At 46.8% G+C, this 25,234-nt stretch overlaps 2 protein-coding genes across 6 annotated transcripts in view; one reads left to right on the top strand and one right to left on the bottom strand.

The window, feature by feature from the left end:
• Positions 1 to 442: 442 nt before the first annotated feature.
• orc4 (origin recognition complex, subunit 4) lies at positions 443 to 4,761 on the bottom strand. Its single transcript, XM_068590753.1, has 14 exons — positions 4,680 to 4,761; positions 3,936 to 4,009; positions 3,777 to 3,853; positions 3,217 to 3,307; positions 3,036 to 3,111; positions 2,864 to 2,949; positions 2,732 to 2,780; positions 2,498 to 2,649; positions 1,852 to 2,025; positions 1,681 to 1,767; positions 1,484 to 1,592; positions 1,299 to 1,394; positions 797 to 864; positions 443 to 695 (listed from the first exon to the last, which is right to left on the bottom strand). Exons 2-14 carry the CDS (start codon positions 3,990 to 3,992, stop codon positions 513 to 515), a joined length of 1,305 nt encoding a protein of 434 aa, XP_068446854.1. The 5' UTR covers positions 3,993 to 4,009; positions 4,680 to 4,761; the 3' UTR covers positions 443 to 512.
• Positions 4,762 to 6,577: 1,816 nt separating this feature from the next.
• The window catches only part of mbd5 (methyl-CpG binding domain protein 5), a 19,357-nt gene continuing 700 nt past the window's right edge, over positions 6,578 to 25,234 (top strand). Inside the window, exons 1-11 of one of the 5 annotated variants that reach the window (XM_068590418.1) lie at positions 7,073 to 7,523; positions 8,018 to 8,108; positions 10,698 to 11,289; positions 13,009 to 13,111; positions 15,044 to 15,215; positions 15,314 to 17,686; positions 20,617 to 20,816; positions 20,912 to 22,048; positions 22,222 to 22,295; positions 22,584 to 22,659; positions 22,750 to 25,234. The exon at positions 22,750 to 25,234 is cut by the window's right edge and continues 700 nt beyond it. In XM_068590418.1, the coding sequence (XP_068446519.1) occupies positions 11,174 to 11,289; positions 13,009 to 13,111; positions 15,044 to 15,215; positions 15,314 to 17,686; positions 20,617 to 20,816; positions 20,912 to 22,048; positions 22,222 to 22,295; positions 22,584 to 22,659; positions 22,750 to 22,812 (4,314 nt within the window). In that variant the 5' untranslated portion in view covers positions 7,073 to 7,523; positions 8,018 to 8,108; positions 10,698 to 11,173 and the 3' untranslated portion in view covers positions 22,813 to 25,234. Of the gene's footprint in view, positions 6,712 to 7,072; positions 7,524 to 8,012; positions 8,109 to 10,697; positions 11,290 to 13,008; positions 13,112 to 15,043; positions 15,216 to 15,313; positions 17,687 to 20,616; positions 20,817 to 20,911; positions 22,049 to 22,221; positions 22,296 to 22,583; positions 22,660 to 22,749 lie in introns of those variants that run through there. The other 4 variants (XM_068590420.1, XM_068590415.1, XM_068590416.1 and 1 more) reach the window with 4 other exon arrangements.

Raw genomic sequence — 25,234 nt, 5'->3', positions numbered from 1 at the left:
TGATAGACAGATCTATCATATTTAGATCTATATTTTTCTATAAAACAGATCACTGTATCTATGTCTATATTTACAGATAGAGATATATGCAATTTGGGGTTGAGTGATTTGCCCAAACACATCAACATGTTCCAGCTGAGGATCACCACTGAGCCACAGCTACGTCCTCGTTCATTCATGTGGTTTAACTTACTCTTATTTACGAGAACGAGAGAGAAAGAAGAAAGAAACGTGAAAATAGTCATTACAAGCTTTTAGCCCGAAATGCCAAACTGCACCAGCAGGCGGCAGCATTCAGCTGCTTGACGCTAGTTACCAGACTTTTAATAGAAGACATTGGGGCTAAAAGATAACTGTTGCCTTGTTTAACTTACAATATTATAAGTAATACACATTTTTATTTGATCATAACCTCAATAACGCATAACTTAGTTTCTTTATATCTTTTATATTATTTAATATTTTCTCACAGCAAACAAGCGTCAACATGAAGTCCAGATGTGTGCTGAGTGCTAGCCGAACGCCGACATGGCCCACTGCTTGACGTCCGTGGGGCATTGTGGGTACTTCTGCAGGGTCTCCATGATCTGACTGTGGTCCAGCATGAGTCTCATCAGCTGGTATTCCCTCTGAGTTTTAGCTATCGAGCTGTCGACCGGCCGGATCAGCTCCAGCTGCTGCAGGTGCTCGAAGGCCTGAGGACGTACAAATACATAAGTGTGTTTATCTTTCTTCCTCGAGAGCCTGCGAAGCACGTTAAACATCACACAAGGCTCTTTAAACGCTTCATACGCACCTTTAAGATGACGGGCTGGTCAAATTTATACATTGAGTTCGACTTCCTCTGCAGGAACTTCTTAAACTCTTTTTAAAAAAAAACAGAACAGAACATGAAGAAAATTGACAAGCTTTTCCTTGTTGATTAATTTAGTTCATCATTTGTATCTTCCTTTTTGTTAAGCTTTTTTTAAATATTTGCACCCACAAAAAGAACCTTAAAAGTCGGGTTAAAAGCCGTTACTACTTTTGGTGGGTGTCCCCGCTGTAGCCAACTAGCGCTGCTGCTAACTCTCTGCTCCGGGGAGCTAGCATGGAGCTTCGCTAGCTTCCTGCTCGCTTCCCGACAACCACCGAAGGTCGCGGACCAGCCCCGGCTCGACGTCCAACATGTGCAGTAGCAGAGGCGGGGAGCTAGCAGGGGAGCTAGCAGCAGCGCTAGCTCGCTTCAGCGGGGAACACCCACCGAAAGGTAGGCGCGGCTTGCAGCCCGTCTTTTACGGCACATGAAAGTAATTCACCGTTGTGAACCATCTGCAGATTGAACGGCTCTCCTTCGTAGACGTCGTTGAGGTGTTTCATGGCGATGATGAGACACAGCTCCAGGATAGACAGACCTATGCAGAGAGAGAGACAGTAACATAAACAGGTGTGAACTCATTAGAGTCCCGAGTGAGGGAAATTAAACGTCCGCCGAGGTCGTTACCGTGGAGCATGTTCGCCGTGGCGTCGGCAAAGCTCAGCCGGCTGGCCTCCAGCAGGTCCGCGGGTTTGATGGCGGGTTTGGCGACAGACACCCGACTCACACACAGCATCTGGAGAGAGAGAGCGAGCGAGGCAAGGGGAGTGAGGGCCGAGGCCCAGAGACAGATGTGGCTCGGTACAATGAAAGCGGAGGCGTACCAGCAGCGTGTGCATGGAACGGAAGTCCTTGCTGGAGTTGTAGTGTCTCTGCAGAACGTCCTGCACTGATTTGTCCTCGCACAGAGCCTGAAGGGAAGGACACAGACGGGAGAGGTCGTAGGACGACGAGATCCGATGCTCGTGAGCCGGGATCGAGGCGCCGCGACTCACCTCTACGCCGGCGTTCCAATCCACGGCGAACCTGGCGTCCGGGAAGTGATCCGGCAGGCTGAGCTGGCTCCGGACGCGCCGCAGGTACTCAGCGAACGTCGGGTTGCTCAGCAGGTGGATCTGACGGTGGGAAAACCGAGACTTCACACGCTTCTCCAGCAGCTCCAGAACGTCCTGGAGGAAAGAGAACCGTTACGCCGTCGGCATTACACCGAGGGAAAAAATGTCCGAGGCGACGGGAGGGAGACTCAAGCTTCATACACATTCTGACCAATGCTTTTCCATGACTTTATACCAAATGTCCATGAATTTGCATGAATTTTTGCACCATTGTGTGAAATGTGTGTGTAAACAGTAAAAAGTGATAAAATGTAGTATTTAAAATAACAATGAGGATTCAAAGCATACAGTAAACCTTAAATGACACAAATGAATGAGAGACAATTGTTTGATTAAAAGAATAAACATTTATATAGATGCCTGTTTGTATGCTGCTGATATTTTGAGCCTCTTTCTTTTAAAAGCAGATTCATTATTTCACACTCAGCGTAAGTGAACGTCATGAACACATGAATATAACACATTTACAGGACTTTTACACAACTTTTGAGGATTTCATGAGTGTATAAGACCCCTGGAGGCTCACCAGTCTGCAGGTCAGGCCGACCACGGCGATGGGAGCCTGGGCGGACTGGGAGACGTCCAGCAGGTTGTAGAGCAGAGTCTGGTTCTTGTGGTGGGCGAACAGGTCGAACTCGTCCAGGACGAACAGCGCCGGGCGGCTGCTGCTGCGATCGCCTGAGACGGGACAACGAGTCACAGGGGAAACACCCCGAAAAAACACACACACACTCTTAAATGTTGATCCTCATTTTCTGACCTTTCTTCAGCGCCTCCAACAAGAAGGCCAGGTTCTCCGCGAAGCTTCCCTGAAATGAAACAGAAGCAGGTTCAAAGCGGTTTCATGGCGTCATCTATAACACATCTGTTGAAACTCTTTCCCATCACTCACAAACACTTTGTCGCCGACTGCGTTTTCCAGGTGGAGCTGCCGCGTTATCTCTTTGAGCGCGATTCTGTCGTCCGTCTGCAGCAGACCTTCAGCAGAAACACACACAACGCGTCTTCACATTTGATCGTTTAATTCTGAATAAATTACATGAGGTCTGGTGGACGATCTGCACCGTTGAGATGAACCTGCAGCAGGTTTTTCTGCGCCTCCGTTTCCTCTCCCAGGTCTCGCAGCACACACTTCAGCAGCTGCGGATGCAACAACCCTCCCAGGACTTAAAAACACACTTCCAACACAATTCGTCATCTTTTCTTTTTTCACTCATGAGCTCGTTTTTAAGCTGGCGTCCTCACCGTGGTTTTTCCTGCTCCTCTGGGGCCGACGATGAGCACCGAGTTGCTCTCCCCGTGGACGGCGGTGCGCTTCAGCAGCTCCAGGAGGTGTCTGCAAAACACAGCCGTCACTAAACACCCACAGTGAACAGTGTTGTCCTTCGATCAAAGGATCGGGGGTTTGATTCCCAGTTCAACTTTCCCATTAGCTTGTTGCTCATGTGTACAGTACATGTAACAGTATTACCAAGTCACTCTTTTTTTTTAGTATATATGATAATAATATGATCAAAATGTCTCTCTCCGGACGCTCTCGTCTTGCTACTAGGTTTGCAGTATTTTGTTCAAAGGCTTTTTTTGACAGTTTTTCCGACATGTATTCTTATTATTTTATGACATTTTAAAGAACAAAAGTTGATTGAAAACAATAACTGAGTTGCAGCACTAATATAAACATTGTAGATCTGTACAAATTCTACCTTTTAACTGTGTTTTTCTAACTTTGCTGATAACACATGAACATTTAATTATTGAGTGTTTTTTTTAATAATAACACAACGTTTCAGACTTCCTAAACCTACTTGTGTTGAGCTTCCACTCCCTCCGGCCTGTCGGGGAGCTGCTGATGACAAAGCCGCTCCCTCAACATCTCCTGAACCTGCAGATCAACCAACACATCGCAGTGAGACGTCGTCCATAAACAAGTTGGAAGACAATAAATCAAGTTTGCAGATACAAACCTGTGCGATGCATTCCCCCGCAGGCAGATGAGTATTTTCCATCTTCCTCTTACTCATGATGCTGTGACTCCAAACTGCAAAACATGGAGCAGTTGCTCAAAATACCTAATATTTGGGTCCTTAATGACTTCCCAAGATAATTAACTCCACTTCACTATATTTGTATAAAGAAGCACTCTAATATGAGAGTATTTATAGAACAATTATTGTTACAATACTTAGCTACAATTTGTATTTAATCTGATGTTGATGTAATTTTTTTACAATTTGCACTTGTGCCAATTAAATGCATTTATATAGTGTATATATAAGTGTGTGTGTGTGTTTATTAATGCTGTAACATTAGATACACGCTATTAGAAATAAGGACACGACATAATTCAATTTGGCATATAGCTGCTGCAATAACTATTTTAACACAATGTCCACTTTAATAACTCCCCTGAGGTGTGTTTACGTTAGTATGAGTGGATAATATACATGCCGAATTATTAAAGTAACTTGCAAACATGCAGAAGCCGTGGCAAATTGTCTTTAAGTGTATAATTATTTGCCGAAAAGCAAAGGATGTGCCTATATGTCATACTCTTCGATGGGAGTTTGGCACAACTTCCCCTCCACGCCGCTCTGAATCAGGGGCTCGTGAGCAACACGTGTTGTCACCGCGAGGTAAAAAAAACTACTTTAACTATTTACTTACATGAACGTTAGAATGCATACACATGAGATAATACAGAGAAATACCTGGTAAAAAAAACTGTAATTCACGTCCGGCGAGGTCTCAATCTTCGCGGGAATACCGCTCTGCCAGCTATGACCACTTCCGGCTTTCATGTATTCTGCGGCTCTGATTGGTTGAAACTCAGAATAGAATTAAATAGAATAGAAACGCACTGTCATCATTATAATACATTCACAGCTGTCATGTATACAATATACATACGTTACTGCTTTTACTATTACTATTCATATAAATAAATAGTAACATTTGTCAATTGAAGTGTGTTACATGTAAATGAAGATTGCACAATACATGTATATGCTTTAAATACATTTTAATGTGTGAAGAATTTTTTTTAAAAATATTAAGAAAATCAGAACAAAACAGAAGTATCTTGACACAAGTTTAAATCATTCACAGTCTTCTTTAGCAGTGTTTGATCTTTTTTAACAATAGAAAATACCATTTTATTTGTCTTTGAAATGTCTTTGAAATTATCATATCTTTAAGTATTTCAGCATGTTCAATAACACACAGATTAGTTTAAATGTTAACATCCTATAACCTTCATTAAACACTCTTTTAATGTTGAATTCCAGTCTATATACCCAACCTTTTGTCCTTTTTTAGTTCCTTGGAAAAACAAAATGTAGTTGGAACTCAAGAAATTATAATGTTATAAAACATTTGTGTACCTCTAACAACATTTTGAGTTGTAATGAAGCCTTTAGGCATTTTCAAAAGATGACACAGATTGCCCCAACATGGGAAATTAAATTTAATTGGGATTTGTGTTTTTAAAAACAACCAATACTGTGCTCTGATTTTGATTTTGTTCATTTGAACGCTATGAATAACTTATTGTACTCACACTAATGGTAAAAAAAAAAACTTTTCTGTGGCATTTGGTTGACTGATGAAATAAAAAAGGTATAAACCACCAGATATCTCACAAATCGTCTCCGCTCACATTCAGCCTGTCACATTATTCTAAAATACGACTCTCTGCTGACACATTCAGCCCCGTGTTTGCCCTTAAAAATACACAAAGTGGTCCTTTTACAGCAGCCACACACTGAATTAATTTAACATCTCCTCAGGTTTGACCTTAAGACAAAACTCAAGCATTTGCACCCTCGGCTGCATCGCCTCTGCTTCTCACTTCAGAATACTGAACTTCTCAATTCTTGAGCTTCCGTGACCTTTATTTATACGTGGAAGTTATTTTCTATCTGTTTTTGCTTCAGAGACGAATGTTTCATATTGTCATACACTTCAAACGACCACAATGCAACGGGGTCTTACTCATCTGTACTGTTATCTTGTATCCAATAATTACACCGGCTGCCAAATCCTCAAACAATGTATTTTTTATATGAATGTAATATCAGTATTAATTTGATAGTTAGGCCAGTTGTCAACTTCATATATGTAACTTTGCATAATTTTTCAGCATCGACCATTTCATATAATAGTTATTCTGTTATTCTGTTATTAAATAGTTATTCCATTTTAGTTAATGTGGATTATTTTCTGTTTTTATTGCTTATTTATAATACTTGTTAATAAAGGAGGATTTGTCCATGTCTTAGCCATCACACGCAATATCAGTTGATCCCTTATAATAAGAAAGGCGCAACCTGATATAAGAGGTGAATAATTTAAAGTCAAATAAGTTAAACAACATGATTTGTTCTTTATTTTGTCCCTTGGAGGCCCTCGGAACCATTACTGAACACTACATCTCTGTGTGAGTCATCCCACCCACACATCCAGTTGTTCCTAATTAATTTTATCATTTTATTCCCTATTTCTTTCTTCTTCCTTTCGCCATACAGAGCTTTTGCATCTGTGCTCTGGGGGTCTAACGTGCATCACCTCTCCCATCTGCTGGTTGATCCCGCCGCGCATGCGCAGTGCGGCTCTCCATCATTTCCAATATCCCAGTGTAGGAGAACCAGCAGAGGCAGAGGGCTAATGGGTAGGCTATTTATTCTTATTCTCCCTAAAGGTCAGAAACGAGCCGCAGCCCCGTGCATTCGCCGTGATGCCCGGGTAAGAAACGGACTGTTTACTGTTTGATTTGGACAGAAAGAAACGTTAGAGCGTCTCTTCTGTTTCTTCTTCTGCTTCTTCTTCTTCTTCTCCTTCTTCTTCTTCGCTCTCTCTCTGTGCAAACGCAACGGGTTAGCACGGCTGTTAGCTCGCGCGCTAAGCTAACCTAAGCTAACCTGTGCTAACTCGGCCCGTGCACTGGCCTTGCCCCGGCTCAATACCTAAAACGCGGGCCCCCCCTCTGCTTTCTTAATTTTTTTATTATTTAAAAAAAAATACTTGACAAATTTGAAGTCGGGTCCGCGATGCGCGCGACGCCGGTTACGAAGACGCCAATTAACTAAACGGGTAACCGTTATCAGCGCAGCCGTAGCTAACGCTCCTTAATTCGTTTTCCTTACAACAAGCTAGCTGGCTAACCATCGGCTGGACAGCTGACGGCTGGTCAGCCCGGTTTCTAAACGCCGTACCAAACACATACATTAAATTAAAAAACGTTGACACGGTCACTTTCCGGACGCGGAGGCCCGCAGACGCGTGACGTAGGAGGCGACGTTTAACGGCTAGTAACGGTTAATAAAGCGACGGTTGCTCTAAAGTCTAGCCGACGGTCGCCGTGCTAATTGGCTGTTAGCTCAGGGTTTGGGCAACTGTGGTTGCTTTGGCAATGTACACAAGCTGTTGTCATGTTCTCCCGTAACTCCACGGGGGTGGTTTACAGCCAGATTTAAGGTTAAATCTAGCTGTAAACCATGGAGAGGAGAGGAGGGCGTGCAGGGCTATGCTCCACAAACAGTGCATGCTTTGTGCAGGTAACTTGCATTGCTACCTGTGTCCTACTATTGCTTTATTTGACAACATATGACACTAAATGCATTTGTTTAGAGGTCTGATCCAGTGTGTAGACGTAAATGCTCCATGCATTCATGCTCAGAGGTGGTCAGGGACATCTGGGGTAAAAACCTACCCCCCTGTCAACCTAATGCAGAGCATACTACAGGATAAACCTTTCAAACACTGTCTCACGATGACGTATAATACCTGCTGCATCCTCTTAATTTACCCTTTTATACAATGTTCCTTCCTTGTCAGCAGTCCAACAGATAAACGGGATGAATTGTAGTTGTTAGCCGTAACGAAACACCGGTTTTATCTGCATAACACACATAATGAGTCAAATGATCCAGACCTTGAATCACAATAAAACAGGACGGCTGCTCTGCAGATTCAGGGTCGGCCATATTTCTGGAAAAAAGGGCTTTCCTCTCACTGTTATTGTTTCTATTGTTTTCGTTTGGCAGTGTAGGTGTTACTACGATCCTGTAATCCAAATGCTGCAAAGGTTTCATGGCGTTCTCCTCCTGTCAGCGTTTACAGAGCTCGTTCTGGTCCGAATCGTGAGTTTACCAGCTGCTCGTGGATAAAATGTTTGTTTTCGTGTCGTGGTTCGGGATGAGTCGAGACAATTAGACGTGATTGTGGTGCAGAAAGGACCTTTTGCGACCGGCAAATTACATTCCAGGCATCAAGCTTCCTTGAAATAAACATACAGGATGCATTCATGTCACTGTAAATATCACAGTGAAAACAACTTTAATGAAACAGAGACGCGAGAGAAAGAATACTGCCTCTTGACCACGTAATGAGATGCACACAAGCCACTTTGTCTGATCATATTCTTTCAAATTTGGACATTGAGAGAGAACATTTTCATTTACTTAAGCTGCCGTCCTTAATGGACTGCAAATTCAGTTACTCAAGAACCCTTGGCTGCCGTTCCCTCTGTCATTTTGATGCGATTTCTCATCTCAAACATTTTTTCTTTCTGAGACTGCATTGCTGCGAGTCTCCAGTGGCTGTATTTATGTCCTTTTTTTCTGCATTAATCTTTTTTCCGTCCTGCTTTTATGAAGTTATTCAGCTGGATTGAGTCCACGTTGGGAAGGAGTCCCGTTGTATGGAAGGCACTTTTGCAAAACATGGTCTCAGTAATACTGCATCTTTCCCTCAATGATGGGGTTTAAAAAAAGGAAATACTTCTGCGTTTTACCTTCCCACCTTGCCACATTATGTTTGACACTCACGCCGTTCTACGTGTCATAACTTAACTATGAAGCCTTTCAAGTTGAAATGTATTGTGTCTGCACTGTGTCGATTTGAAAAGCTCTGTGTGAATTGTTTAATACTGTGCAGTGCATAACACAGGTGAAGGCCCTCAGTTAATTAAGCTTCTTATTGCAGGCTCCACTGCATTCACCGTTTTTTACAGAATTTGCACGACATTTTGATGCATGATTGTGTCCTCACGTAGATTTCTGAGGACGCGTACCTCAAGTTATGTGCCTGTGGGCTCTATCGTTGCTACGTTGTACAGTTCTCGATGGTCCCACGCGTTCGCGCATTTACACACAACCTCGATAATATGTGACCTCCTCGCCAAATTTCCGTCCTCTTAAGGCAAAACATGTGCCTTCCAGTGCAGTGATAATGGAATTCAGGCGGCATTTCTGGTAGGCTTTTATGTCCTGAGTTTGACAACCTCTCTGTTCCTCCCGGTCTGACTGTCTTTTTATTGTTGCTGTGAACAATAAATGTGCAAAGGCCAAAAAAAAAAATCTTAAAAAAGATCCACCTGCAGTGAAAGGTTACAGATTAGTAGGAGCCGTATGTAATTTTGGACGTGGTAGTTCTTGAGATGCAGGAAATGGTGGGGAGAGATGTAAAATGGTGAAAGCCTAGATTTAATTTTGTGCTCTCCCATTAGCAAGGTGACAGGTTTAAATGCTGTTGCTTTGCCAAAAGGTTAAGATGAAAACATTTGGCTATGGCACCGATGTAATTTTTAATCAAAATGCCTTTGGTTTGATTCTGGTCCAGGACTTTTCCTGGACATTACTGTTTCTCCGTCTCTAATTCCAGCAACAACAGAAAAGCTCAAATATCAAATAAAAACCTGGAAAATGGAGCTTAAACGTGTCACAGCCAGAGATGTCCTCAAACAGCAACTCTGCACTTGTTCGAAAAATAATTAGTTTTTTCTGGCAGATGAGATTTTAACGATGCGGTGGACACTACGCACCTCTACTGAGATGACAAGGTGCGTATTTCCAGATAAACAGCATACGTTTAAGCCGCTGCCTCGTTTCCACTGTGACCACGGGCAGCGCTACCCTCCTCACCTCGCTCTTCCTCTGTGGTGGTGTCACTGGGTTCGGCCTCAGCAGCTCACAGGGGCAGTTATGAGTCAGCAGCAGCACCGGCGGCTGAGAGAAGGCTTCGCATGGAGCGGCGTCACTAACGCACCGAGTTCAGCCCAATTTACCGGCTTTGATGGGGGATTTTCAAATGCTCTGTCTGAGAGAGGACAATGATGCTGCGGAAAAAAGACATTATTTATTTCTGTTCTACATCCATTGATGTCGACATTGTTTACAAGAGGCATTTTAAACCTGCAATATTCGTGAGATGCAGATACAATGAGATGGAGACGATTTTATTGGTGCCTGCAGTGATAACCTGAGACGTTTTGTTCAATCGCCGGTGGCTACGGCCTGGTCGCAATCTTTTAGTTCATGCTACAACCTCGTACTCCGGGTGCATCAAACAGGTGTCAGAAGCAGCCGTTCAGACTAGATGCAGTTGTGCGTTAAAACAATGCAAAGGGCTGCTTCAAGTGCTCGTATGGCATAAATTATGATACAGTGTGAGTAACATATCCGATCATTTTCAGGCTTACAAGACCGTAATGAATATTCTCACACAAAATTGTGCGTCAGTGGAAAGTCAAAGCAACTGTCGCTGCGTTCGTGTGAAGTAATGATTATGATAATGTCGGGATCGTCTATAGGACAATGGAAATAATTGGTTCGATTAAAAAGGTGTCAACACTTTTATTCATGTCTTCCATTCCCAGAGCAGATTAAATTATGAACTTACTCCTGCGACGCAATTGAATGGCCATTAATTCTCCTGTTCTGCCCTCAAAGGAACCATGGGAGAACCACTACCCGACTGCGTTTGGGAACCAATATGTTGAAAACACTCGACTTGTCCGACTGAGGGACTGTTTCCTGGGCGGCAAATGGTAAAAAAAGAACAACAAAAGACTTTCCTGTGAAAGCAAAAGCCTCTCCTGATCCCTACGCGTTCAGCCCGAGTCGGATGGCTTCGAAAGACAAGATGCAGTAATGGAAGTCCATGCGCCATTTAGCTCTGTAGCCATGAAGCAGCTGAAAGGGTAGGGTTTGCTGTGAGCGCGCCTCACCCTACCCGACCACCCGCCACCCCCATTGGCTCTATCCGAGAGCAACGCCCCACGTGGAAGCGTAATCCTGCAGTTTTTTCCGCAACCTTCCCACCTTCTCCTCCACCCTGGAAGACGAACATGACATGCAACGCGAAGACACCGGTTGATGTCTGATTTATATACCTCTGAGGTGTCGAGCGTAAAACCAGCGGAGCAATGAATGGCGGAAAGGACTGCGAGGCGGGCGACGGGAGGCAGGCCTACTACCCTGTCCAGGTCCCCATTGGCTGGAAGCGCAGGCCGGAGCACCGCGGCGGGGTCGTATACATAAGGTAAGAAATCCAGCCTGCAAGTATGACATCGTTATATGTATACGTCAAATATTCTGCCTGTTATTGTTTTGATTCATTCAAAGAAATGATGACAAATGAGAATTTTCCAGGGCATGCGGTGATGTCTTCAGATCTCCTGCCTCCCTAACAACCAAAATGATTTAACTTGCAATCAAATAACACACAAAAAAAGAAGCAAATTAACACACATGTTGACCGATTGCGAGTAAGTAAGGCTGCAAGGCGTTTGACATAAAATGGCCATGCCAGTAAAACTCATTTAATTTAATCTGTGCTGTTCCCTTAATACCTTTACATCATTACGCCTGGATAATTTTGCCCCAAAATTCTAAGAAATTCATTTAGTCCTCACTTTATGCACAATAAATGTAATTTAAAATCAACATAATGACTGTTAGATTGTGTTTCTTGCCGTATTATTCCCCCTATACTTTCTCTGGTGAAGCTGTGGCGTGTTTGGCATCTAGTAGCTGTAAAAAAAATCCCTAGACTCAAGTAAATTGCAGCCCACATGTTTGCTTGGACAGGAAGCAACGAATTCTGGTCAATTTTGATGGTGATAAGCAAAATTTCACGACGCCTCCTTCAAGGAAAACGAGTCAATCGCTCGTGGAAATCCACTCTGCTTGTGCAGCGGGGGCTTTGCCTAATGGGATGGATCCTTCACCAGCAGTCGTGTTATGTAGACTGGAAGTTGGCACATGAGCACCAGCGCGGGTATTTACCAGCCACAATGAACTAAAGCAGTTGGCTGGTGTCAGGTTTATTTTGGGTGTTGGAAAGAATCCTGTGTACTTCTGTGACCGTGGCCTGATACTGTCACCGCACACTTGCTCATGTTCTTTTACATTTAAAGTGTGCGTTTGCTTCGGGGATGTGCAACTGTAGATCCTCACAGCAGCTGGCTGATTTAGTTTTGTTTGTTTGATAGGATCTACCAATAGCACACAGTGTTCTTCTTTCATTTAAATGGTTCACTGGATGTAGTTTTCATATTTTCTCAGAGTTTTTTGGCCACAAAACTCCCCATTTCTCCTGGACTTACTCCAGCTGTGACTTCCTGTTCACATTCCTGATGTTTACTTTTAGTCCTTCGATGTTCCTGGTTTTATGGTCATGAAATAGATAAAAATAGAAACACTCTAATAACATAAGTGGTCTAGATTTTTAACCTACTCGGAGGAGGGGGGGCTGTCTCCATTTCCTTTTTAAAAGAGAAAAAACTGACATTTGCATGTATGCATCAGGGAGTTATTTATTAGTGCTGGGTTTATATGTTGATAATGATCCTGGATTTTTTTATTCAACGTGATATTTTCCAGCCACTGTCCAGTGAAAACAATATTTTTTAATTCCTCTGTGGTGTGGGAGAAATTTACTGTTTGATTTATTGGTTGCAAGGCTGTTAAACCTGCAGCAAAACCGGCCTGAAGGAGCGGCTAACCCACCTGAAAACATCTTTGTACGTCTGTCTGTGGAGAGTTTCCATGTGCGGGGGTTTCTTTTTTCATCTTCTGAGTAAAGAGTGCCTTTGTGATGTTTTTGCACATAAATGTTATATCCCAAGACCTTCAGTCTACAAATATTAAATGATATTCAAAAACCCTTTTTTTTAAACAATGCAACATTTAGTATGATAGATGAGGTATTTGAGCTGACGTCTGTCCTCAGCCTAACGTCGTTGTTTTCTGTGTGCAGTCCCAGTGGCTCGGTGCTGTCCAGCTTGGAGCAGGTGAAAACATACCTGCTGACAGATGGAACCTGCAAATGCGGCCTGGAGTGCCCACTCATCCTCCACAAGGTAACGTCTCTTCCCCCGACTCATTGAAAACGCAGCAAACAGACTGTGATTTTATAGCCGCCTTTCATGAATGGACTCCAGAAGATGTTTGAATTAAGACGAATTAAATTAAAAGGCTGTTGTGCAAAAATAACGGCTAAATGAGGGCCTGGTAGCAGCTTAAAATGTTGTCAATCAAACCTAAACTTGCGTTAGCAGGTGGCGTTGCTGTACCATAAATGTCGCTCTTGGCCATCGGTTTATAACGAGCTTTATTCATCAGCTGTTCTGTGGAGGAAAAGATGTGAAGCGCGCTTCGTTTCAAGCGTCGCAGATGACGTCAAACAGGATTTTTATTATTTGTTATAAAACCATGTCTGATCGCGTCCCCGCTGTTTGGAAACACATCGAAATCTGTGAGTGAGACGTGTAAAATATACGTTTGTAGGCGGAATATGTTTTGTTTTATTGGTGCATTTCTTGGAGAGGTAAAATTCGGTGAGACTGGCTTTTAACCAGTCGTTGCCGTATGTTTGATTGATTGTACATGAATGGGAAAACATATTTCAAATGTATAAAGATTGTATGTTTTTTGGTAGTTGCTTGTTTTCTCTGCAAATCCCCCAGAACGAGTGTGAGCTAAATCTTCAGACGACGTTATATTTTAATTCGAAGCAGGCGGTCAAACTCTTGCTGTGTCTTCGCCTCAAGATGGGACACGTTACTTATTTGACATTTGTCACGGCAGCGAGGATGGAGCACAGGAGTGGAGAGAGGAATGAGGACGAAGTAAACACGTCTGTGAGAAGGAAATGGCGTCGCACAAACGTCTTCCGACAGGCTATTGTTAAAGTGTTGCTTTTATTTTTGTTGAAATGGTCTTTTGAGTATCAAAAAGTCCCCCATGTCGACTTGAAAGGTAGCAGTAAAAAGTTTGTGGTTTCGTCCTTCACGGTGGCTGTGGTCGGCTTGGATTAATGTCAGTTTCAATGGATTCCAATAGTGGTCTGTTTTCACGGTGGAAAAAAAGAGTATTAAAATGTCCAGAGAAAGCTCTGAAACCACTCCTGCAGCATAATCCATTCCTCCACTTCTATTACATATGCGCGGCATGTATGAAATATATTCAAGCCGACCGACTCCACGGATCTTTCTGAAGGTCCGTGCTGCAGATGTCGGGGTGTCGTGAGGCGTCCATTGTATCGCGTTACGTGGGATTAAACCATCATCCTTCTTGAAGCTAAATTTGTACCCGACACCGTGTATAATAAATCAGGCTGTTGTGATGTTGTGGCTGATGTTGTTGTCTGGGAAAACGTTTCGTTTGCTTCTCTGCTCTATTATTCATGTTTTAATATCGCAGATGCTAACCCCCACAAACCGAAAACGTTTTTCATCTTCCCATTTTTTATATTTGCCTCTTAAATTGTCTTCTGTCGACAGAAAAAGAAGAAACTAAAATGTAGGTTCTCTTAGATTCTTGACCATCCTTAGATGTGGAGTACCTCTGTGATGATTCACATTACACTGTTAAAGAAATACTTTGGTGAGGATGTATTAAATGGGGTGTTGGCCAAAGCTCCAAGATTTTATTGACAAAAACAGGTAATTTTCTAATCTGTTCTACCGCTGTCTTGATCAGGTAGTTTAGTAGTGTTATAGTGTGACCTTTGTTTTTCAAATGGTCAGTTTGGATTCATCAAAGTCAGACAATAACACAGTACTACCTTCTCTCTTTGGCTTTAATCCAACTGTGTCCATCTGTCTGTATGAATTTTGAAGATCTATACACAATTGGAGAGTAATCACTTTAACCTTACCCTGTCTGCCTTGTCTCTTGCTTCTCCTTCCTCTACCAAGTAGAAATCTCATTTAAAAATATCCAAAGGCGTTCTAATTCATAGGGTTTCTGTGAACTGATCTCCGTTTTAACCCGCCAATCTTTTTCCTCAGGTGTTCAACTTCGACCCGGGGGCAGCCGTCAAGCAGAGGACGGCGGAGGATGTGAAAGCGGATGACGACGTCACCAAACTCTGCATCCACAAGAGGAAGCTTCTGGCGGTGGCCACGTTGCACAGGAGCATGGGGACGCACCCACCGCTGACGCTCACCAGTCCAGGGGGAGGTACGAGTAAATCCAGTTGTTTCAATCACTTTCCTGCCCTGCCTCCGTCCAAGGTGTTGGTATCGATTCAACTCAAATGTGCTTTGTTTGGCCTCAAGGTACATCTTCTGTGGTCGTCGCGCATTCCACATCTCAACGAGCAATAAGGACAAAGCTCCACGATGGCCTGCCCCATGCTGGTGGCCCAGACTGCAAGAATCCTTTCAAGATGATGATGGCAGCCGGACAGCAGCAGCAGCAGCAGCAGCAGCAGCAGCAGCAGAGGTTGTATCCACCCCAGGAGATGGGTGGAGCCCAGCAGCTTGAGCTCTACTCGGGATACCCCAGGACGCATAGGTTGAGCAGTGGGGAGCCGGGACCCAAATCCCCTTACCGGGTTGGGTATGGAGGCATGCTTAGTCCGCCTCCCTCCAGCGCTAAGCTGTACGGAGACGGCTCACAGTCTCCCAGTGCAGACACTCTGGGCAGCCCTGATGGCTTCCCAAGGACCAATCCTTGTGGGTTCCCAGGAGCTGGTAGTCCTGGCTCCATCCATGGGAACATTAGGACGCCTCTTTCCCCACACAGTTTGATGCTCCATGGCTCCCCTGCGAGCCAGCTATCTTGCGCCATGACAGGGAGGACTAGCACGCCCCTCTCCCCCACGGCCACTGCCAAAAGCCCTGTCATGAACATGCCTCGGGGGAGCTTCCCCCCTGGTATGGATATGTCCCGCACAGCATTTCACCATAAAACACAGCCCCCTGTGCATCCCGTACCGTCTCCTTCATCCATACCACCATCCTGTGCCCTTCAGAAAAGGCAGTTGACCTCTGAAAAAGACCCCTTAGGCATCTTGGACCCCATCCCCAGCAAGCAAGTCAACCAGCCCCCCACCAATGCCCCAAACCCATCAAACTTCCAGCCCAATATCCACTCTCAGGTACAAATGATGAATGTAAACATACCCCCTCCTGTTATTGTTCCCTTGCCAAGCAACTTACCTATACCCACAGGTAAGTCTGGGCCCGTGGGGCATGTCGGCCATGTTCAAAGGACTCAACAGGGTGGCCCGGCTTCCTCCATGTCGCCCTCCCCTGTAACTTCGCCTGTCCACATGGCGGGGCCTATCCTGGGCCGAATTGAGGCCTCTCCTCATCGTTCACGGTCATCCTCCACCTCCTCTGACCATGGGAACTTTGCAATGCCCTCGGGGCACCAGGCCCCATGTGGCAACATGAAGGTTCCTCCTCGTTCTCCCAGGTCCGCCATGGGCTCGCCCAGGCCTTCCATGCCCTCCAGCCCCTCCACCAACAAAACTGACCCGCACCACCAATACAAAGACCCCCAGATGCTGCCCGGCATGGGGAACTCGATCGGCGCCCAGCAGCACAACCCCATGTACTCGCCCACTTCTTCCTCCTCTTCCTCTTCTTCTTCTCTGGCAACCCCTAGCGCTTCCCAGAAGGGCCACCCGGGACTCTTGGGGATGCCCCTCAACCAGATCCTCAACCAACAGAACGCTGCTTCCTTCCCGGCCAGCAGTCTCTTGTCAGCCGCAGCCAAAGCACAGCTAGCAAATCAAAATAAACTCAGCGCTGCTGGCAACAGCCCTGCTGGCGGGGGCGGGGGCGGCGGTGTTGGTGGCGGTAATGGAGGAGGTGGCGGACACCCTGGTTCTATGAGCGGCCCACGGGGCATAGAGGGACACAGCACTTTAAACTCAATGCTCCCGCCAAACTCCACCATGCTGCTCAACACTCCCGAGGGCCAGAGCGGCCGGGCGGCTCTTCGAGACAAGCTCATGGCCCAGCAGAGGGACCCCATGCGCAAGCGGAAGCAGTCGGCGGGCGGTGGCGCCGCTGTAAACCACGACACCGGCAACAACATGGTCTACGGCATGCTGAACAAACGAGGCATGGGAGGACCCCACATGGCGGGGCCCAGTGCCACGGAGCAGCTTCGAAAAGTGGGCCGACTCGGAAACCTTCCCCCGAACGCCTCCATGGCCCAACTTCTCCAGTCCATGAGCTGCCAGAGCTCCCACGGCCACCGACCGGGTCTTAGCCCTGGCCCTCAAGGGTCTGCACAGCTGCACTACAACGACGGCGCCGGCATGGGCCCCGCCGGCCCTCAGCAGAACCACCTCGCGCAGCAGAGGCTTCGGGGTCCAGGGGATGCCATGCAGCACTGCCAGACCATGGACGCTTCCGGGGGCCATCTGGGCTCTCGTCCAGGCCAGTTCCCGGACATGATAGCCCAGATGCAGGCCTCTTCAATGAGCAACTGTGGGCCCATGGGGCCCGGAGGCGTACCGGTGGGCCCCGATGGCATGCCGCTGGGACGCCCCCACACAAACCCCCCACCGCTGTCCCATCCCGGCCCTCACCCCTCACAGCAGAACCTCCTTCACGGTATGGGGCGGACTGCCATGGTGGTGATGCCACATGGAGCTGGCGATGGAAGCTGTGCTCAGACCATTTCTGATTCGGGTGAGAATAATACTCACACATACAATACAAACGCTGAATATTACATTTTTTAAGGCATTTATACTACACTTAAATAACACAATTGAGCAAATATGTTATTTCTGACATTTGCGCACTATTGTTCCAAAATGATTGATTGCTGGTGAATGGCTGAGATCCTGTTGGTGACTTCACATCCCCCGCTCGTCCTCGTGATAAGCTAGTGGTTGGATGAAGACGTGTTTTATGTGTTTCATGAGAACAAAAACCGAAGGATTCAGGCGATAGGCCCCGAGCCGAGCCTGCCGGGCTCCTCCAGCGTCTCCGAGCTAATGAGCAAAGGCCCCTCATCTTTTTTTGGAAGCTCAGGCTAATTGTCAGTCAGCCAGTGTTTCTCTTTGTTTTATTTGAATGCAAGCATCAGTCAATGGTGTAAGAAGATGGAAATGGGATCTGGATCACGCTTTTTAAGGGAAGCGGCCCAGATAGGGCGCTCCGAAGAGCTTCTCGCTGCTAGCCGGTCGCTATAGTAACGATAGACCCTGAATAGGGACCGGAGTGAAGCCTTTGATGAGAGTGTGTGTGTGTGTTCGAATGATTGCGTGTGCATGCCTATGACTACTTGTGTATTACAGTGCGTGTGCTTCTGTTTATTTGTGCGCATATGAATGAGTGTTTGTGACTGTATGCTTGTGTGTGTGTTTGTGTGTGTGTGTGTGTGTGGACACACACATTCATGTGAGTGTTTGTTTTGAAAGAGCTGAAAAGACCTAGATCTCTTTTTTCTTCTTGGGACCGGTCTGTGGGTTTATGTATTCACGGTGCATCTGTGGGTCCTCGTATGGTTCGTAATGATGATGGAGATGCCACCAAGGTGTGCTGCAGGCCACCTGTCCTCATCCCCAGGTGTCCCGCTATGTGGTCCTGTGCAGGTCAGGAGGTAGAGCGTGACGAGGTGTCGGGACGCAGTGCTGATCGTCAGATTTTGTGCTCACCCTTGTGTCGTAAACGTAGACAGGTGATGCAAACAATTAGGTGGTCCTGTCCTAAACATTACTGTGCAGTAGTCGGGTTAAGCGATACAGAACTTTACCACCAGGGGCACATGAGTCAGCAGCTGCTCCTGAGACGGAGAGAGAATCCATGAAGAAGAGCGAGGCGACTGCAGTTCACAGAGAAGTCGAAGCTGCACTACAGTCGGTTGGACACAAATCCAAGAGGTTGCCATGTTGGTGCAGCGTTACTGCCCGGCCTGTGAGACGTTGGTGGCTCTGTGCGTCTGTTTATGAACAAACATAACGTGGTGATCGCGTTGTCGTATTGCGTGTTACTACTGTACACATTGGATTAAATCGTTGTGACGCTGGTTGTGACGCGGGTTGCCTAAACGCGCCTCAATGACAAACGTCGGTTTGGGCGCTTTGCATGAAATCAAACCGGTTTAGGCTCAAACCAGGAAACCTCTCGCCTCCGGTGGGCCAAAACTCACCCGTGTTTGTTTGTTTTTTATAATGGGGAAAAAGAAAAAGGGACAATAGTGTCACAGATGCAGTGAAAGGTTTCTCCTCGGCCCCGTCCTCTCGGGGATAAAGGAGTGTTCCATACTCCTTTATGTATTTGCATAATTAGTATTTGCCATCCCTGCTCTTCTTTTATTTTCTTTTATTACTTATCTTGTGTGTTTAGTTTATTCCTTTGATGTTGATGTCTGTAAGTGTGGGACGCTACTCTGACAAAAAAATTTCCCATTAGGAATTAATAAAGTACATATCTATCTATTCTGTCACCAGATAGCAGATCTTACGCCTCCTGAGTCGTCGATCGTTCACCCCCCCACACTTGAGGCTAATTTGGACGACATGTTTTGGGTCTTAAGAGCACGGGAACGCTCTTTTGAAAAGTGGCTTTTTAGCGCTCGCCTCTAACCATCTGTTTCTACCAGCGGCCCCCCCCCATCGCCAAATCCTCCAAAGTTCATTGTAAACCCCCCTCAAGACCTCCTGCCACCCAGCTGACACCCCCCATCCCCCAGAGGAGCGAACCCCCCCTCGACCCTCATCCACCCCCGCAACGAGCTTCCTGGCAGCGGACAGCGCCACCAATCATCACCGGGTTCCCATGGCAACCTCCCCCGGCAACAGCCGTCACTATATCATAGCGGTAGCGGAGGTGGTGGCGGTGTTAAACGGGGAGAAGGGGTGGGGGGACGGGGCCGAGTCGTGGCTCTCGGCGGCGTTGGGAGAGAGGGGAAGAAAGAAAAGGGGAGGAGGGAAAAAATGGAGAGCGCACACACACACACACACACACACAGACGCTCACACACAGCTGCCCTTCAGCTACGTAGCATCGTAGCACCAGCTGCTCCGGCCTCCGCTCGTCCTCACGCGCACACCCACACAACACGGTCAGGCCTGGGAGGTTGTGTGTTTGCTTTGTCTGCACCACATCGCTGCCGGGCTTTCCCCTCATTCACCGACGCGTCTGTGTATTTTGTCGGCGGTCTGTCCCTTGAATGCGCAGCGTTGTCCATCTGTGCGCAACAGATTGTTAACGTGAAACTTTTCTTTTATTCTAACAAGTCTCCGGTCTGATTTTTTTCCATTTTCCCTGGATGGTTAATTTATTTTGGGGAGGCCGCCCACCTCAAATAGATCCACTTAGTAGTTTTGCTGTTTTGCGGAAAGCCCGAATGAAAATGCGATTGTTGCTGCTAATACTTTTGCAAGCTCCGCTTGAATTGTGCATAATGTGTGATTACACCACGTCGGTAAAATAATTGAATGATTGTCCTGTGGGAAACGCTGGACGCAGGTCATTTGTAGCATGATTTTCTAGGTTAATAAGCGGATGCTGAACCGTGTGCTGCTCTGCTTAAATACTGAAGCGACTGCTGATGGAGGAGCCGGTGTCCCAGGACGGTTTTAACACGCCTTGTCCCAATGGTTTCGCAGGAAACCCGTCGTCCCTCGGCTGCGGTCTGGGCGGCCTGCAGCCGCACGTCAACGCCGCTGTGGGTCAGATGTACCAGCAGCAGGTCCACCAGGGCATGCAGCAGGGGCCCTACCAGGGCCAGCAGCACTTCTCCGACAACGCGCCCTACACGGACCGAAACAACGCCGGCTCCATGGCCTGCCTCTACCAGAACTACCAGGTGGGGGGCGAGGAGCGGCGCTTCAATTGTCCGCATGTCAAATCCACGAATGAACCTTTTTCATCATGATTTTTTGTTGTTGTTGTCGTCCACAGCCGGGGATGTTGTCTCACCCGCAGTTCAGGGAGGAGCAGCAGCCCCAAGGCGACGGGCTTCCAGCGGGCGCTCCTCCCGGCGGGGACAGGGGCGGAGGCCCGGAGTCGGTGGACGCCATCTACAGAGCCGTGGTGGACGCCGCCAGCAAGGGCATGCACGTGACCATAACCACCACGGTGAGCGGGACCACGCAGGCGAGTCCGGTGCCCGCCCTCAGCGCCATGAGTGCCTTCACCGCGTCGATAGGGGAGCCGGTCAACCTCCCGCAGGCGGTCAGCTCGGTCCTGCACAGGCACCAGGACGGAGAGGCGTTGCCTCAGCAGCAAGCCAGGCCGAGGCAGGCCAGGCCGAGCCGGGGCCAGAAGAACATGGATCCGGGGAAGAGGACTCCGGACGGCCTCGAGGTCGGCGACTACTTCCGTTCCCCCGGCCGCGGGACTCCCAGGGGCCAGTGGGACGGGGAGACGCAGCACGGGGGCTTCGACGCTCACGGCAACAACAACGGCGGCGTGTGGGGCGGCGAGGAGTTCCTGGAGTGCTCCACCCAAGTGAGGAGCAGTCCGTGCATGGAGCGCCCCGCCAGCCTGGCCCCCGCCCCGCCCTGCCCCGCCGAGGCCTCCGGCGACCACGGCCTGCTCATGGCCCACGACAAGGCCTTCCTGGACGACGGCTACCGCTTCAACAGCTGCCACCGGCTGCCTTCTAACTACAAGGAGCGGCTGGAGCAGACGGTGGAGCGCTGCGTGCACATCAACGGCGCTGCGCCCCACTTCAGCAGCCGGGGTTACGGGGAGGTGCTGGGGCCCCCGCGGCAGGAGCTGACGGGGGACGACCAGTCGCCCAGCTCCTCCACCAGCCTGGAGGGGCCTCTGGCCACCGCCAAAGACTACAGCCACTACAACGGCCACTTCAACGGCATGGCGCCCAGCCCCTCGGACACGAAGAGCCTGAGCAGCGAGGAGGACCTGCGGCAGCCCGACTCGCCCTCCTCGGAGCTGCTCCACTACCGCTCCAGGACCTTCAACATGGGGGAGCTGGTGTGGGGCCAGCTGAAGGGCTTCCCGCCTTGGCCTGCCAAGCTGGCCGGGGACGAACAAGTGCACAGTGCTGCTATGCAGCTGCGGGAGCAGGCCAAGGTGAGCACGCCCGTCTGTGAACACCTGGCAGGAGTTTACAGGCCAACTTGAGTGAAGGCTGAAGTAACCAGATGTTTGCAACATGCTCCAAACCTGTATTTCTGAGGCCTGATGATGTTAGAGCAGAACAAACTCATCATTGTTGTCTGTGTTTTGGTCTTGTCTCCGTCCAGGTCGAGCCGGAGAAGCTAAAAACACTGACTCACGACTTGGAGGCACTCGACCGAGCCGCCAAAAGAGGCCTGAAGTGAGTAAAACTGTTTTCTGAACGTGTGTCCTCACCAGCTGGCGATTGTAGCCCGAGTAAAGTCAAAATTTAACTTTTATCACGTTAAGACATTGTATGTTTTTAAAGATTATATTCACGCGTTGCTTTTGACAGACCTGTCGTTAAACGTTAAGCTGTGATTGGATTAAAAGGGTTTAATTTAACGACCCGTCTCACGATCCACTTGTCGTGTTTGTGCAGCGTTGTGTTGACACCCGGCTGCGTTTGCTTACATGTGAATAATGTAAAAATATAAATGCTCAACAGACCGGGGAAACTGAACAATCACCTGGAAGCTGCTATCCACGAGGCCATGAGCGAGCTGGACAAGATGTCGGGCACGGTGAGTGTTCCCACCTCTCCAAGCCGTCTTTTCCTTTTTATGCCACCGTCAACGCCGACGCCAACGCTTCTGTCCCCGTCTGCTCTCCAGATGCCGTCCAGGGATCGTCAGGGGAAGCTCCCCAAGCCGAAGAGGAGGAAGATCTCCAGATAACATCGACTGCGTCGGCCCGAGAGCGTCCCCCCCAAAGCCTTTCGAGAGACCTCGTCCGTTCGGCCGTGACGCGACCTGCGCTCTCTCACAGGTGCTACACACGGACCGTCAGAGCGTCCTGGTTCCACGGCGGCGTGACGGCGTGACCACGGAGCGCCGGAGCGCCGCGTTGAACTGCAGGAGCGGGAAAAACAGAAGAGATAGAGGAAAAACATTGGTTGCGATTTGTCTACAGCTCACTGAATTAACTATTTTTTTCTAGTATACGACAGTAAAACGAACACAAAAAAAACGCTACAAGCATTACCTTACATATTTAAGAAGAATAGACAGTCCAAATATTTCTGATACATTTTCAATATGTATATAGATAATCCTGAAATTTCATGCTATTAAGAATTGTATGTAAATATTGTACAATGTCACGTACAAGCATACCTAATGCACATTTTATCTTTTATTGTACAAAAACAAAGCAGAAGTGTACCAATGTCTTGGTTTCTATCCAGAAGTGCGGTTGCATACGGCCGCATGCGTAGAATAAATAAGAATACAGCCTAAAGCTTTTATATGATGAACTGTAAGACGTGCTGTTTTATTTTGGTTTGGTTTGGTTTTGTAAGGGAGCGGCGGTGGAGCGGCGCGAGGACATTATGGACTTCACTTCACATCTTCATCTGTATTGTGGGGAAAAAACTACAAATAGATGAAAGCAGAATGAGCTTTACCAGCAGAAAGTGTTCAACGTTCACCGACGAATGTCGGGAACGTCAGGTTTGGAGATCCAGTGTGAAAAAAATCTGATTTCTTTTGGTCTTTTTAGAAGGAAAAATCCACCTTCTTAAACACGGCGTGTCATTTTTATGGAGTTTGGTGATCATGTTCGTTTTTAGGTGAACCAAAAGTTTTTGAACCCTTTATGAAGAGGATTTAGATGACCGCAAGGCATCTATTTTTAAAAAATATTGAGGAATTGTAATTTAAAAAAATCATAGTTTTCAGCATTTTATTGACTGAAAAAATTATTTTAAAATGACATTTGGCAGGTTAATCAATAATAATACTTTTTAGTCTGGTGATGTTGCTCTAATTAAACAATTAAGAGTCAACTAATCGATTAGTTGATTGCAGAAAAAATAATGGGCAACTATTTTAATATTCCAATAATTTTTTTTATGCTGATTTTGCATAAAACAGTTTTCAGTTTCTCTAACACAGAGATTTCCTGCTTTTCTCTGTTTTTTTAGTCATATTGAACTGAAGCATGTAACTTTTTATAATTGTGACCGACGCGTTTTATCCGTCGGACCTTGAACGCAACACAAAAGCGACACGGCCTGTTTTTTGAGGTGGATTTTTCCTTCAACTCCAATCAAGAGCTCCCAAACTGCATCCAGTCATTTAGTTGTGCTGCTTTTTGTTCTCGTGCTCGTTTGTACAGCGTTTCATTCTCTCTCTCTCTCTCTCTCTCTCTCTCTCTCTCTCTCTCTCTCTCTCTCTCTCTCTCTCTCTCTCTCTCTCTCTCTCTCTCTCTCTCTCTCTCTCTCTCTCTCTCTCTCCTCAAGGTCAAACACTAACAGTGAAAGCATTTCTCTCTTTTCGGGGCCTTTGTGTGTTTTATTGTTTGTTTTTTGCTTATTGATGTAAATTATTAATGTACAGTACTCCATATTTATTTTAAGCTTTACAAATATGCTAGATGGCAATAATACTACCAAGAGTTAAGAACTCAAGCCTTATATGTGTATATGTATGTTTTGTTTTTTAACATCACAGAGGTCATGTTTTGTGGAAGAAGTGAGCGCCGCAGATGTTTTCCACGGTGCTTCTTTGTGATTATTTGTTTTTGTTTCACATCGTGTCATAAGAGTTCTTAGCGAAAAGGAAGAAAAATGTTATGACGTCTGCCTCCGAGACCATACTATTTATGAATATGCACATCTGAAAGGTCAGACGCCGTTAACGTTGGTGATGAATGCAGTTTTAACACGTTAAAAAACAGTCTTAAAAGCCGCGGGAACACACACAGACACACACAGACACACACACACGCAGCTGCTTCTCCAGATCAAAACTACCAGAAATATCAAGTGCAATATACAAAGATCAACGCTGACTAGAAGCATCTCTTTAGCTCTCAAACTCTCACCTGAGAGCCAGGAAGTAGTAATTTATTCGTAGCTTTACCTCGTACACGCCCACGCTCAAATTCAACAAACACTACTTGAACTTACTGCAAAGAACCCGACGTCTTCGCGTGTTTCTGGAGAAAACCCTAAAAACCAAATAGCACACGACGTTGTGAGGTTGTCTTCTTTCTCGCCCGCTAGAACATGAAACTTTCAAAACCTCTTTCGGTGTTAAACCCCCGCAGACAACGAGGAATCCCACAAATGTGCTTCAGGGTCGTACCTGATGAGTC

The sequence above is a fragment of the Clinocottus analis genome, unplaced genomic scaffold (assembly GCF_023055335.1).
Source record: "Clinocottus analis isolate CAN_PGR_092001 unplaced genomic scaffold, fCliAna1.0.p SCAF_24, whole genome shotgun sequence".
NCBI lineage: Eukaryota > Metazoa > Chordata > Actinopteri > Perciformes > Cottidae > Clinocottus > Clinocottus analis.
The sequence above is the reverse complement of the archived record's forward strand: the minus strand, read 5'-3'. Positions and strand labels throughout refer to the sequence as shown.

Coding starts and splice junctions, on each gene's coding strand:
- orc4 (XM_068590753.1), bottom strand. CDS start 3,992: ATGAGTAAGAGGAAGATGGAAAATACTCATCTGCCTGCGGGGGAATGC. Junction 3,112..3,216: donor GAGGAGCAGGAAAAACCACG/GTGAGGACGCCA, acceptor TTGCATCCGCAG/CTGCTGAAGTGTGTGCTGCG. Junction 1,395..1,483: donor CACGGCGAACATGCTCCACG/GTAACGACCTCG, acceptor CTCTCTGCATAG/GTCTGTCTATCCTGGAGCTG.